Here is a 12704-nt window from a genome sequence, read left to right as displayed (position 1 = left end):
GCTAGTTTTACAACTACTAATTTTAATAATGTGCATTTTAAATTTCAAAAATAAAAATAACCAACCCAACCAAAAATTATTTTGTAAGGTGTAAAAATTGAATTTATTTTTTAATATAAATAAATTTAATTAATTATAATTTAATATAATAATATAAATAATATTTAATATTAATTATAATATAAATAATTAATATAAATTATTAATTAAATAAAAATTTAATTATTTAATCTAATTAATTATTAAAATTAATTATAATTTAATTGTTTAATATAATTATCTATTATAATTATTACTAACTTAATTATTATTTAATTATTTAATATAATTATTTAATTATTTTAAATTTTATATAATTATTTATTTTTATAATAACTTGCCAAGTGGCAAGTTATTATTGGCTTAGTTGAGTCCCTGTTCAGAGAGATCCTTCACCTTGAATCCTGTACAGGAACTCATGTCTTCTCCCCCTTCAACAGTTTCTACTTGTTTTTGTCAGTAACAGGGCCTCAAAATTCTGCCCATTGGAATTGCTCTAAAGTCTAAACTTGATGCGAATTTTGCCTTGGCAAATCAGATAAGCATTTTGAACTAAAGATGATGAGCTAAAGTTGAAATTTTTTTTTAAAAAAATGGGATGATATCAATTATATTGGCTAATCACTATCATTATACATCTAGTTTAATAAAAAATTCATTATTCTCCTATAGCTCTTTTATTTTTTGCTTTATTTTCTATTCTTGCAATGTTTGCACTTGTTTTTTTTTTTCTGCTCAACATTAAATAGGTGAGCTTTATTAGAATTTTCATAGTAATTTTGATATTTGTATATCATCAAATTTATACAGACTATTACTAAGTCTATTATAGAACAGAATCTTCCTAAATTTCTAGTATTTTTTAGCACATAAATGAGGTCAAAATTCAAAGAATATCTTATTATCTAATACAAATTTTGAGACACTGGTTAGATTCTTAGAAATAGTGGGTACATGAAACAAATTTTGAAGTTAAAAGGAGGTTTTTGACATAGAGGCATGCATAATAAATCTCCCAATGTTAGCAATACTCATACCTTTGCCAGTACCTCCAAACACTTGTTCGGAACCTGAGTACTCAGAGTTGTTGGTTAGATTCATCTGATCAAAGGTGATGTAGTGAAATGCTCCGGAGTCTGGATACCACCCTTAGTTAGCACAGGTGTTGGCGGCTAGTAAGGCTTGGGGATGGTTCTGATCGGTGTTGTTTGAGTACTGAGTTGGTTGAAACGAGGGTTGGGAGTGCTGAGCTTGCTAGTGAAAAATCAATATTTGGTGGAGGAGGACTACTGTTGAAGGTTTACAACTGTGAATTTTGGTAGTTTTGATTGAACTTGTGAAAGCACTCCCAAACAGTGTGCCCAACTCTACCACATAGCTGGCATTGAGGTCTGTTTCTTTGCCACCATGACCTTCCTTCTCGAAAGCCTCTTCCTCTACTCCTTATGCTAGATTGCCCTCTGCTGTAGTTGTTGTAGTTCTGATAGAACTCCTATGGTGAAGACTCATTTCTAGTTTTGCTTGTGCTGGATGCCTGGATTCCCTATGAGCTAGATTTGCATGCACCAGAGTTAGATCTGTCTTTCAAAATCTCTCATTTACCTCTTCTTATGAAAGAAGTTGAGACTCAAACTCACTAATAGTCATGTGATCAATTTTTGAGTTTACTATGGTTATGAAGGTGTTGAAGTCCTCATCTAAATCCTGTAGCGCAGTTTCAAAGTGTTTTTCGTTCGACAGTGATGCTCCAAGAGCAGATAGGGAGTTTGCAACCTTGTTGATCTTGGAAATATATTCAATTGCAGAGGCACCTTGTTTTTTGATAATCTTTAGCTGAGCTTTTAGCATTCAAATATTTGATTTTTGTCTAGCGACAAAGTACTCATCCAACGCTTCCCAATTTTCGTGTGCGTATCCAAATTCTACAACTTTGTTGACAAAGGCTTCGTTCATGACAGAAAGCATCCAGGCTACCAAACACTCATCATGTTGTTTCCAATCTTCAAACTCAGGTGACACTTTTCCAGCAATCTTGTCTTGATCCGAATTGAACCTTCTTGGGATTGATAGAGTAGTAATGTGACTTTGAAGTTTATTGGCCTTAATGCACGCTAGTGCTTGTCGCTTCCGAAGTTGTCTTCATCCAATTTGATCGTTGCTGGAAAATTTGCTATGGATGCCATTGACACTGAGAGTTGCAGCTGTGGAGCTCTAGCTTCTTGATTCTACGAACCGAAAGTCACAGAGTTTTTCATGGATCTGAACCGTGTGCTCTGATACCATGAAGGTATCAGTAGCGTGTTGATGAAGAAAGGATTAAAGTGCAGCAAAAACAGTTAGCAGAACAGAGAGAGAAGAACAGAGAAAATGATGGAGAGAGCATTGTTTATCAAAGAGCTGAAGTAGAATTACAAGAAGATAACATGGTCACTGGACTGATGTGCATATATATAGAGAGTAAAGGTGTGTGTGTGGTGTGATGGCAGAAGTTAGTTAGAGAGTTCTAACAGATTGGGGATGAGCTGACATAACGTAACTAACTAGGCATACTTAACTTTCAGATGATTCTAGAGGTGTGTACTACACTAACATAGGTCGTGTTTGGTTTTGAGAACTATAATTGTAAGAATTAAACTGGTGATTGAATCGGTTAGGCTATTAATTTATTGGTTCATTAGTTCAACTGATGAGTCATTGATTAAACTGATTCTATATAAATAAAAAATATAAAATAATAAAAAATCTAAAATTAAAATTTAAAATTAAAATTTAAAATATATATTTTTACTAATATTTAAAAAAAATCAAATTTTAACAAATTACAATTAACAAGTTATAATTCGATTATTATTAAATAAATATATAAAATTATATTTTTTATGATAAAGATTATTTTATTTTATTTTTATATTAAAATATTTTTATATTTATTATATTGTTATTTGCTATATATATTTATTAATAATATCATATAATCATAAGAAATAATTATATTGTAATTAAAAAAATATAATTAATTTAAATATAAGTGAATATAAAATTAAAATAATATTAAAAAATTTATTATATAATTAATAATTAACATATGAAATAACAAAGAATAACATAACTTAGTGATAAAGAGAACATACAATTCAAGAAAAATTTAAATTTAAATTACATTTTTATTAATTTTAAAATAATTTAATTCAATATATTATACACTAGATTTAATACAAAATTTTAATTCAGTCTCTAAATCTTCATATTCTTTCTAAACTTTAGAAATGACTTTAAAAGTTCACTATATTAAAAAAAAAGAAACCTCTGAAATACATACGAATATAATTGACAATTTTGCGTACAAAATAAGAAATGATTCTTATTTTTAAATGTTACTTAACAAATATCACGAATGTGGCCAAATTGATGTCCATGTTCATAGTGGGGGTTAACTTCAAATCATGAACTCTAAAATGCGGTTCAACTCGATTCAAGACTGTGTTTGACCAATCAACAATATTAATAACCAAAGTAACGTTCATGTAACTTATCAAAATCAAAATACTCTATAATTACAAAATCATTCTATAACAACAGCAACAAGCCTAAAAAAGCGTCAGAGGTTTTAATTTTGATAGAACAAAATCTTATACATTATGTAATTAGTTAATTACTCTATATGCTGTTATTTATTCAATAAGTTTTAAGGATTTACTACCTAATATATATCTGAGAGACACATAACAAAACTATTATTGTTAAAGTTTTTAATTTTTAATAAATATAAAAAATATAAATTAGATTTATCAATGTATGAAAATTAAATTTATTTTTTTATTTAAAAAATAAAAACTATTTATTGCTAATTTTTTTTTTATTTTCCAAAAAAAAAGAATGAAAAAGAATGTTCGAGTGAGTTGAGTGGTAAGTATAATAATGGTGTGAAGCAATCGCAATCTTCACATTACTCACTCACTCACTCCCTCGCTGCGATTTTTGATCAGAAATGGCTCTGGAAGTTGCTGTCAAAGCTGCTGTCGGTGCTCCCAATGTTCTCGGAGACTGTATGTTCTTCTTTTTCATCATCATCATCTTCTTCTTCTTCTTCTTCTTCTTCTTCTTCTTCTAATAACTGTTGTGTGTGTTTGCAGGTCCATTTTGCCAGAGGGTGCTCTTAACCTTGGAGGAGAAGAAAGTCCCTTACTCCACCCACCTCATCAATTTCGACGAAAAACCCCAATGGTACCATCCAATTTCAATTCCATTCTCTTTTCTCTTTCTCTTTCATCGCCTTTTTCTCAACATTGCTGCTTTTTTAGGTTTTTGGATGTCAATCCTGAAGGCAAGGTTCCAGTGATCAAGTTTGATGACAAATGGATTTCCGATTCCGATGTCATTGTTGGAATCCTTGAGGAAAAGTACCCTCAACCCTCTCTCGTCACTCCCCCTGAATCTGCCTCCGTGTAAATCCTCCTACTTTACTTTCATTTACGCTTTTCAAAATTCCGTTTTGACCTAGGGTTTTGTGCTGTGTGCTAATTGTTATGAAGATATGTGTTTTCACTTTTGAATTGAGAGACTTTTTCTTTCACAACTTTGCAGGGGATCCAAGATATTTGGGGCTTTTGTGAAGTTTCTCAAGAGCAAAGATCCAAATGATGGATCAGAGCAAGCATTGCTTGCTGAGTTGAAGGATTTGGATGAACATCTTAAGAACCATGTATTTATAATTGAATAGACTAATTCTTTTGTCTTTTGTGCTTACCTTTTTCTTAATAGCTATGCTCATGTGCTTGAGGTGTGGTTTAGGGTCCATTTGTTGCTGGGGAGAAGGTCACTGCTGTTGATTTGAGTTTGGCTCCAAAACTCTACCATCTAGTCATAACACTTGAGCACTTCAAAAACTGGACTATTCCTCAGGATTTGGCACATGTCCACAACTATACCAAGGTTTGCAGCTTTTCTGCAATGCCATGTTATGGCTTTTGCATTATCATTGAATAGTTGTTTAGAGCACACTCTGGCATTGGTTGATATATGAACATTTTGTGTTGCAAATTTATCATGCTAACTGATTTTGTTGTGTTGTTTATTATATGTTTAAACTTGCTTTGCAAATTGCAATGACCCAAGAGTTGAAATTTCAATATCCGCAACCTTTTTATGTTTCTAGCCATGTTAAAGTTTGTGTAGGAATTGAACAAAATTTGAAACCATCGGTCTTTGGTTTAAGTTTTAACCAAATGAAAAGGTCATCTGTAATAGATTGAAACTGTCCTGCCATTTCCTATTAGTCATATTTACAGGTCACATGTTCTGTTAGCCTGTTATGTCCTTTTGAACACTTTAGGTAAAGTTTAAGAATCTTTAGCTGCAAATCAATCTAATTTTTATTGTGCATAACAATAATTAAGGATTCTAGGATTTCCAGGGCATAAAAAGCGTGCTATAGTGCATGTGTAGTCGCAATCTGCAATCTATGATTCTCTTGTGAATTTGTCTTGTGTGGGTTTTATTATGATGCAAAAGCTTGCACTACAGTGTACAGTAGATCCCCATTTGAACAAAAAATTGATTATTAGAACATCAGTGTGTTCCTCAAAAGATTACTCTATGAATTTGATAGTTAATTGATAACTTTTCAACATCCAAATACCCGTAAGGTTACCATTTTTGTGACTAGGGTTCAAATTTGTCATTTGGTGACCAAAAAGTTTCATTAGGGAACCAATTCATATCACTAATATTTGAAGATCACATTGGATTTCACTGTCAGACATTCTGTTGCTGCTATGAAATAAACCACTGTGGATTGGTGCTTAATAACCCCGTACCTCATCTTGCATAGAATACTTTATTAGATGCACATTGCTGCCACCACTCTAGTATTACTGTATTAGACTTCCGAGTTCCAACTTACTTTGTTATTTCTGGTATGTATCCATGAATAAATATTCGCACTTGCTCCCCTCATTGTTACCCTAAAATCATGCATGTGTATAGGTGTAAACAACTTTTAGAGATCCTATCGTATTAGATGCTCCTACATTATGCTGCTATGATTGACTATTTGTAGCTGATAATCAAGTGAATAGAATGTCTTGATATGTTAAGTTTTATTCCTCGAGCTCCTTTACTTTTGCATGTCCAATCTCTCTCGTGTTATTGCATATGCTGCAACAGATTATCAGCTCAGTTGGTGTTCATCACATTAGTGTTAGATACAGAATAGTATAATTGATAAACTTATTTTGATGTTTAAATCATTACTATTATATTATGTTCGATAAAGAAAATATGTTAGCTTGTTTGAGTAGTGCAACTTGAAATGATGGAAAATGATGGTGTGATGCAGTTGTTGTTCTCCCTGGAATCGTTTGAGAAAACCAAGGCTGCAAAGGAGTATGTAATTGCGGGATGGGCACCCAAGGTGAATGCATGAAGTAACTCTAAATTATGATGTGGTGCTATGAACAATGAGAAATATCTGTACCTGTGATTTGAACCTTATTGAGATTAGGAAGGTGTAAGGGGTTGTTCCCTCCTATATAATAAAATATGTGGTTCGTTTGTTGCTGCGCTTTAGTTTATGGAATAGACATAGTCTCTCTTAGGAATCTTTTTTTTCCTACTTACATAAAGATGTCTTCGTGTGAAGATAATAGTTAAAAATTATTATACAATAATTTAGTCAAATATATCAAACTAGGTTTTTACATGTAGTCTTCACAGAACGATAGTTTCATGTGAGTAATCACCTTTCTTTTAATTAAACTCAAAGGTGAGCACTTAAGCCCATCCTAGAGAGCAAGTCCTGAATCGAAGGCGTGGCCTATATTCAGCCAAGTCAATGGTCAACCGTTGCCTCCTTTGGGATATAAAACAGGTCTAATTTTTCAAGGTGAAAACTCAGGTGCAGTTGATTTCACGTGAACTTGATAACTCAGAGTTGTTAGATGATTTGATTGATTTGACTAAATTTTCATCTAACGGCTCTCAGTTATCAACTTCACGTGAAATCGACTGCACCTGAGTTGTCACCATTTCCCAAACATACATGATACCACAATTGGCAAACACATCTAGAGACTTAGAATCGGGTGAGATGTAGGTTTCATGTCCTATTTTTTTATCTCATTACCAACTTTACACTTTGGTTGTCACTATTATAATTAATTTCTTTTTAAAATCAAGTCATTTCTAACATTTTATTTTAGGGGGCTACTTTCACTTAAGATAAATTTATATGAAAATGATATTATGAAGCATTAGATAATTTAGGCAAATTTATCAAATTATTTAGCGGTTCATAATATGATTTTTATAGGAAGATGTTTTTTTAGGAGTAAATACTTTTATTTTATAATACGAATGAAATGAAACTCTGGTAATTTACTCAGTAGCCCAGGTAGTTAACTAGTTATCATCTTACCTCTCGAGTTTTCCTGGCATGTAGTCATGATCAACCTGTAGCAGTCAACAATTCCTTACTTTTCTCGAAAAATGATCTTATTAATGTTGTTGTTACTTGCCAAGCGTGATTTCTTACTTTACAATATCATTTCTTACTGTATGGTTAGAGATTATACTTGATAATACCAATTGAAAGAAAAATTAAAATATTCATTTTTCTTAGTCAGCCACTCAGATTATCTTTATGGCAGAAATTAGAAAGTATGCATAAGAATGTGTTCCACAGGTTTGAGGCATATATGATGATCACTAGACTAAGGACTTGCATGTCTTATCCCTTTTTTTCCCTTCACATATTTAACAATTTCTGTTCACAGTTTCACACTATCAGGGCAAAGCTTAGTATAGTTGAAGGGGAGCAATGGCCCCCCTAAATTAATAAATTTTACTTATGAAGTCCTTTATTTTTATGATTAGTCCTTTTTTAATTTTATCTTTTGTCTTATATTTACTTGTATTTTTTGTGTTGGTCCCTTTTTAAAAGAAATTCTAGCTCCACTCATGCACATTATATTTAGCACAATTGCTTTATTATTATTATTATTATTATTATTATTATTATTATTATTAATCCCACATGAATCGAAAATTCGAAATTGAAAGGAGCATATTACATTTTTCTTATCATATATTTATATGGAAATTAAAAGTTGTATTGGGTAGATAAAGTGATAAACAATATAGGAGAACCCTATATATATATATAAGAAACAAATAAACAGTAAGCATATATAATACTAAAGGATCCATGTGGACGTACGAAAGTAGCACACATATATACAGTAGAGTAGGAGACTATGAAGTACGGACGTTTTATGAATTGTTGTGTATATGTGTTGGATATATTTCAGACACGAATGATAATTGTTTGATATGTGTGTCTGTCGTGTTCAACTATGTCTTAATAAAAAATAAAAAAAATTTGGACACATTTAGTCATTTAGACACACCTAAATATCATTATGTATCAGTGTGTTCAATTCTATTTTCAGTATTATTAAAATAATTTTAAAAATAATATATATTATTATTTATTAAATAAAAATATTTTAAATTTAAAAATATTAAAAACAGTTAAAAAATTATTTTATATTTTAATATTAATAAAATATTAAAATATCATTATAATTTATCTATAATAATATATATATATATATATATATATATATATATATATAAGATTTTAAAATCAATGTGTCTGTATATTTCATGACGTGCCGTAACAATGTTGGTGCATTATAGACGGTAGAAAAACCACACAACAATTAATACTATAAATTAAAGTTCACCCTAAATTAAAATGTACAAACTAAATAGTTTTTGATGTGGTTGCATCATTATGGAACAAACATACATAGATGCGAGAAAGCGAATTAGTACTGAAAATAGGTGAGATCGTTTTCGATGGGTATGTTACATTATTTGTTCATTGTTGATCTTCTTCATTATTATTATTATTAAGTGAATCATGAGAAGAGTCTGATATCATGTTCTGTATGATCCTTGTTGTCTCTTCTTGCGACATGATCTTCTCCTCTTTATTACTCTTCAACTTCAAATATCCCTCAAAGAATTCCTTGTTTTCCTTCTCTAGCTCATTCCACACTGCATTTTTATAAAATAAAAAATATCCATCATGCAACGTTACAAATTGTGTTTCATTTTTATTCAACATACCTCACGTGCATGCATGTCTCGTCTATTTTGGTTGTTTCGTGGGAGGTTTATAACTTTATATCCTATGATATAGATATTCATTCAGTCATGTTTCATTTTATATAGGAAAAACGAAAAACATTACACAAGTTTGTTATTATTGAACATTCGAATTTAGATACAACATGGCCGTCCATCATTATTGTCTCGATCTTTCCATTCAAAACATGGATTTTCATTGCCTACCTTCACGGAAAGGGATTTCTATAAATAGGTTGGAAGTATATGCATGGCACTACCAGGAAAAAAAAAAAAAGGCTACTCGCATAAAAATATTTTTGTGTGAAGATAATTCTGAAAATATATGGACATGTGATGTCAATCAATTTGTTAAACAAAAATATGTCAGACTATCAAACAATTTTTAATTATCATCTTTATGTAAAAACAAAATAATAACGGTATATTTTCTATGTTTATCAAAATTATGTCTTAATAAATTTTTTTTAAAAAATTATCAAAATTTATTATTTTTTGCTATCACTTTTAGTCATTAATATATACAATTTTTTTAATTTAGTAATTTAACAACATATTTTAGCTCATATTTTTAAATATTAATGACTAATTATTAATTAAAAACAATAAACTTTTTATAATCTTCTAACATTTTTCGTATAAAAATCCGAAGTTTAATTTGTGATCCATAGCACTACTTATTCTAATGTGTAGTAACATGCGGACATGATTAAAATAAATAAATAAATTCGAAACAAAACGAACATCATGAAAAGAAAAGCTTCCTAAGCTCTTGTAATAAATCTAATAGAATTTATAAAACACGGTGTTAAAGTAGTGTTTGTTGTAATATAACAAATTGGATTCAATTATCAAGTATCGCCTAGCTACTTTCTACCAACACTAGTACTCTTAAATTTGAATTCTTAAGTAAAAAATATATTAACAAAATAATAATTATTGGTCAACTTAGCTTAATTAATCAAATTCTTATTTTTGAAAATTTTATTTTAAAAAACTAAATAAAAATATATAAACTAAACGCACCTCACTTATTCAACAATGTTATTTTAATAATTTTTTAGAGAGAGAGAGTAAAATTGGAATTGTGTAACTACATGTTGATTAAAAAATGACTGATACCTAAAGTTTTTAGTAATTAAAAAAAGATGAAAATTCGGTAACTTTATGTAAAGTTGATTTTTTTTTTAAACTGTAACAATTTAAACTATATTTTTCTCTTTTTACTCTCTTGACTGAAATACGTTGTGCTTCCTTTTTTTTTTTCCTACTAAAAATATATGGTAGTAGATAATATGAATTGAAATGAATTATATATTACCAAAATTGATCTGCTTTTGCAAATTTTAAAGGTGCTATATATGAATAAAGATGCTCGATCGATGATTGTCTTCAATTATTTAGGCAAATTTGTCCATATATATATGTGTGTGTGTAGGTTCTTATTTATTATAAAAAATGAAGTTGTAAGATTATTAAAGTAAATGTTGTATATATAGGATGAGAAATAGTATTATTTTATATTTAGTTATATACCGTTTGATACAGAGTTTTCATTTATTTAACTAGGTATATTGATTATTGGTTCTTAGTAGTGGGCAGTGATGAATTTTGACGCAAGAAATTGAGATGTTGCATGAGTGCATGTATGTAATTAATTAAAGAAGAGATGAAGAACGTAACATACCAGTGGATGTTATAACTGGATTTATGTTAGCATGTTTAGAGAGAGCTTCCATGCATTCTTCCTTTGTCATGTCAAAGATCAAGCACTTCTCGATCAGGTGCTGCACCTATACATACATATATATACTTGTCATATAACATCATTTCAATTTTACTATTGCATCTAACATCATCTATCATAAACATATATATACCATGTGAATGTATGAAGCAGGAGAAGAAGAGGAGGAGGAGGAGGAGTCACCCATGATCATAGGATAAAGTAATTACTAGGGAATGAAGTTGGTATTATCTATTATGTATATGTAATGTAATAATAACCGTCCAAGCTAGTTAAGTGAAGAGACGAGGGTATAGGTGATAAGAAAGATATACATTACAAAATTTGTAGCATTGCAAATATAATGTGATCATATATATATAAAAAAAAACGGATATGAATTAAATTTAGAAAATATTAAAAAATTGTTCGAATTTATTATTTTTAGTTATTAATTAATTATATTAAACTACTCTTCTATATTAGTCCATGACAACAATAAAGAAGTCTTGTGACCCACAAATTCAGCCCAACAGAATACATAAATTCAGTTCTAATTTTAGTCTTTATTAATTTATTTTATCTTATCTTTATGTTATCTTCTCTTTACTTTTATCTTTCATAGGACAATGCTCTACATATATTTAGTTTTACCCTCATAGTTTACAACACATGTTCAATTCAATCAATCCATAATCAATAAAATTTTTTTTTTTATTTTTCCTATTCTTTCACAATTTTATCAATTAATATTTAAAAGTATGAGTTAAAATATATTATTAAATTATTAAACTAAAGAAATTAGATTATAATAATTTTTAATATTTTTTTATAAATTAAAAGGAATTAAAAAAAAAAAAGTGGAATTGGTGGGAAGGGGGTGGTGGGGTTGGGCACGTGGGAGATAAATGGTAATTGGTTGGGAGGAGATTAGAGAAGATTGTAAAAGACTATTCCTTTGTTTGTACAAATGCAAATAGGGCAAACCCAACCCCCTCCACGTGATTTATGGGACCCACCGTTCCATACGGACAAACCCTATTTCATTTCCACCATAATTAACCCTCGTTATCCTCTCTTACTTTCTATCAACTTGCATTCTAACTCCTAACATCAATTCAATTTGGATTTCCGTATATATTTTATATTTGAGAAGATTTTCGAATCATATCTTCTGTATACAGTAATTTATATTGATATACTATGAAATACGGATACTTCTTTTTATTTGTTATATTCGTGTATTGAAAATAAGACACCACATTCCTCTCCTCAACTTTTATTTGATATGCGTGTTTTTGTATATAATTGTGTTTTAATAAAAAATAATATTTTTAGATATATTTAGATATATTTAAATATTATTATGTGTCAGTGTGTTTAATTTTATTTTTAATTTGTATTTTTAAAATAAGTTTAGAAAATATTTTATATAATTAAAAAATATTAAAATAATTACAAAATAATTTATATTTTAATATCAATAAAATACCAAAATATCATTATAATTTATCTAAAAAATATTATATATATATATATATATATCATATTCTCATATCGTACAAAAATTTTAAATTTGTGTATTTATATATCTCATATCCTATGTCATGTTGTATCTCGTGTCCGTATTAATACTCGTACATCATAGTTGATAAGTAAAAGATCTTTAACATATAAATATAATATGATAATTTGGATGGATTATTATTATCTTGTTAGTTTAACACAAATATTAGAAATCGAATTATATTTTGTGTATATAATAATTTGTTAGTCAATAATATAACCA

At 29.2% G+C, this 12704-nt stretch overlaps 2 protein-coding genes across 2 annotated transcripts; one reads left to right on the top strand and one right to left on the bottom strand.

The window, feature by feature from the left end:
* The first annotated feature begins 3917 nt into the window (after positions 1 to 3917).
* On the top strand, positions 3918 to 6606 carry LOC130947769 (glutathione S-transferase DHAR2-like). Its single transcript, XM_057876471.1, has 6 exons — positions 3918 to 4085; positions 4173 to 4263; positions 4341 to 4484; positions 4624 to 4741; positions 4831 to 4971; positions 6377 to 6606. Exons 1-6 carry the CDS (start codon positions 4028 to 4030, stop codon positions 6461 to 6463), a joined length of 639 nt encoding a protein of 212 aa, XP_057732454.1. The 5' UTR covers positions 3918 to 4027; the 3' UTR covers positions 6464 to 6606.
* Positions 6607 to 8746: 2140 nt separating this feature from the next.
* Positions 8747 to 11269, bottom strand: LOC130951713 (uncharacterized). The gene is made up of 3 exons (XM_057880420.1): positions 11070 to 11269; positions 10877 to 10982; positions 8747 to 9099 (listed from the first exon to the last, which is right to left on the bottom strand). Exons 1-3 carry the CDS (start codon positions 11127 to 11129, stop codon positions 8921 to 8923), a joined length of 345 nt encoding a protein of 114 aa, XP_057736403.1. The 5' UTR covers positions 11130 to 11269; the 3' UTR covers positions 8747 to 8920.
* Between the last annotated feature and the right edge of the window lie 1435 nt (positions 11270 to 12704).

This window comes from Arachis stenosperma, chromosome 9, assembly GCF_014773155.1.
Source record: "Arachis stenosperma cultivar V10309 chromosome 9, arast.V10309.gnm1.PFL2, whole genome shotgun sequence".
In the NCBI taxonomy this organism is placed as follows: Eukaryota; Viridiplantae; Streptophyta; class Magnoliopsida; order Fabales; family Fabaceae; genus Arachis; species Arachis stenosperma.
The sequence above is the reverse complement of the archived record's forward strand: the minus strand, read 5'-3'. Positions and strand labels throughout refer to the sequence as shown.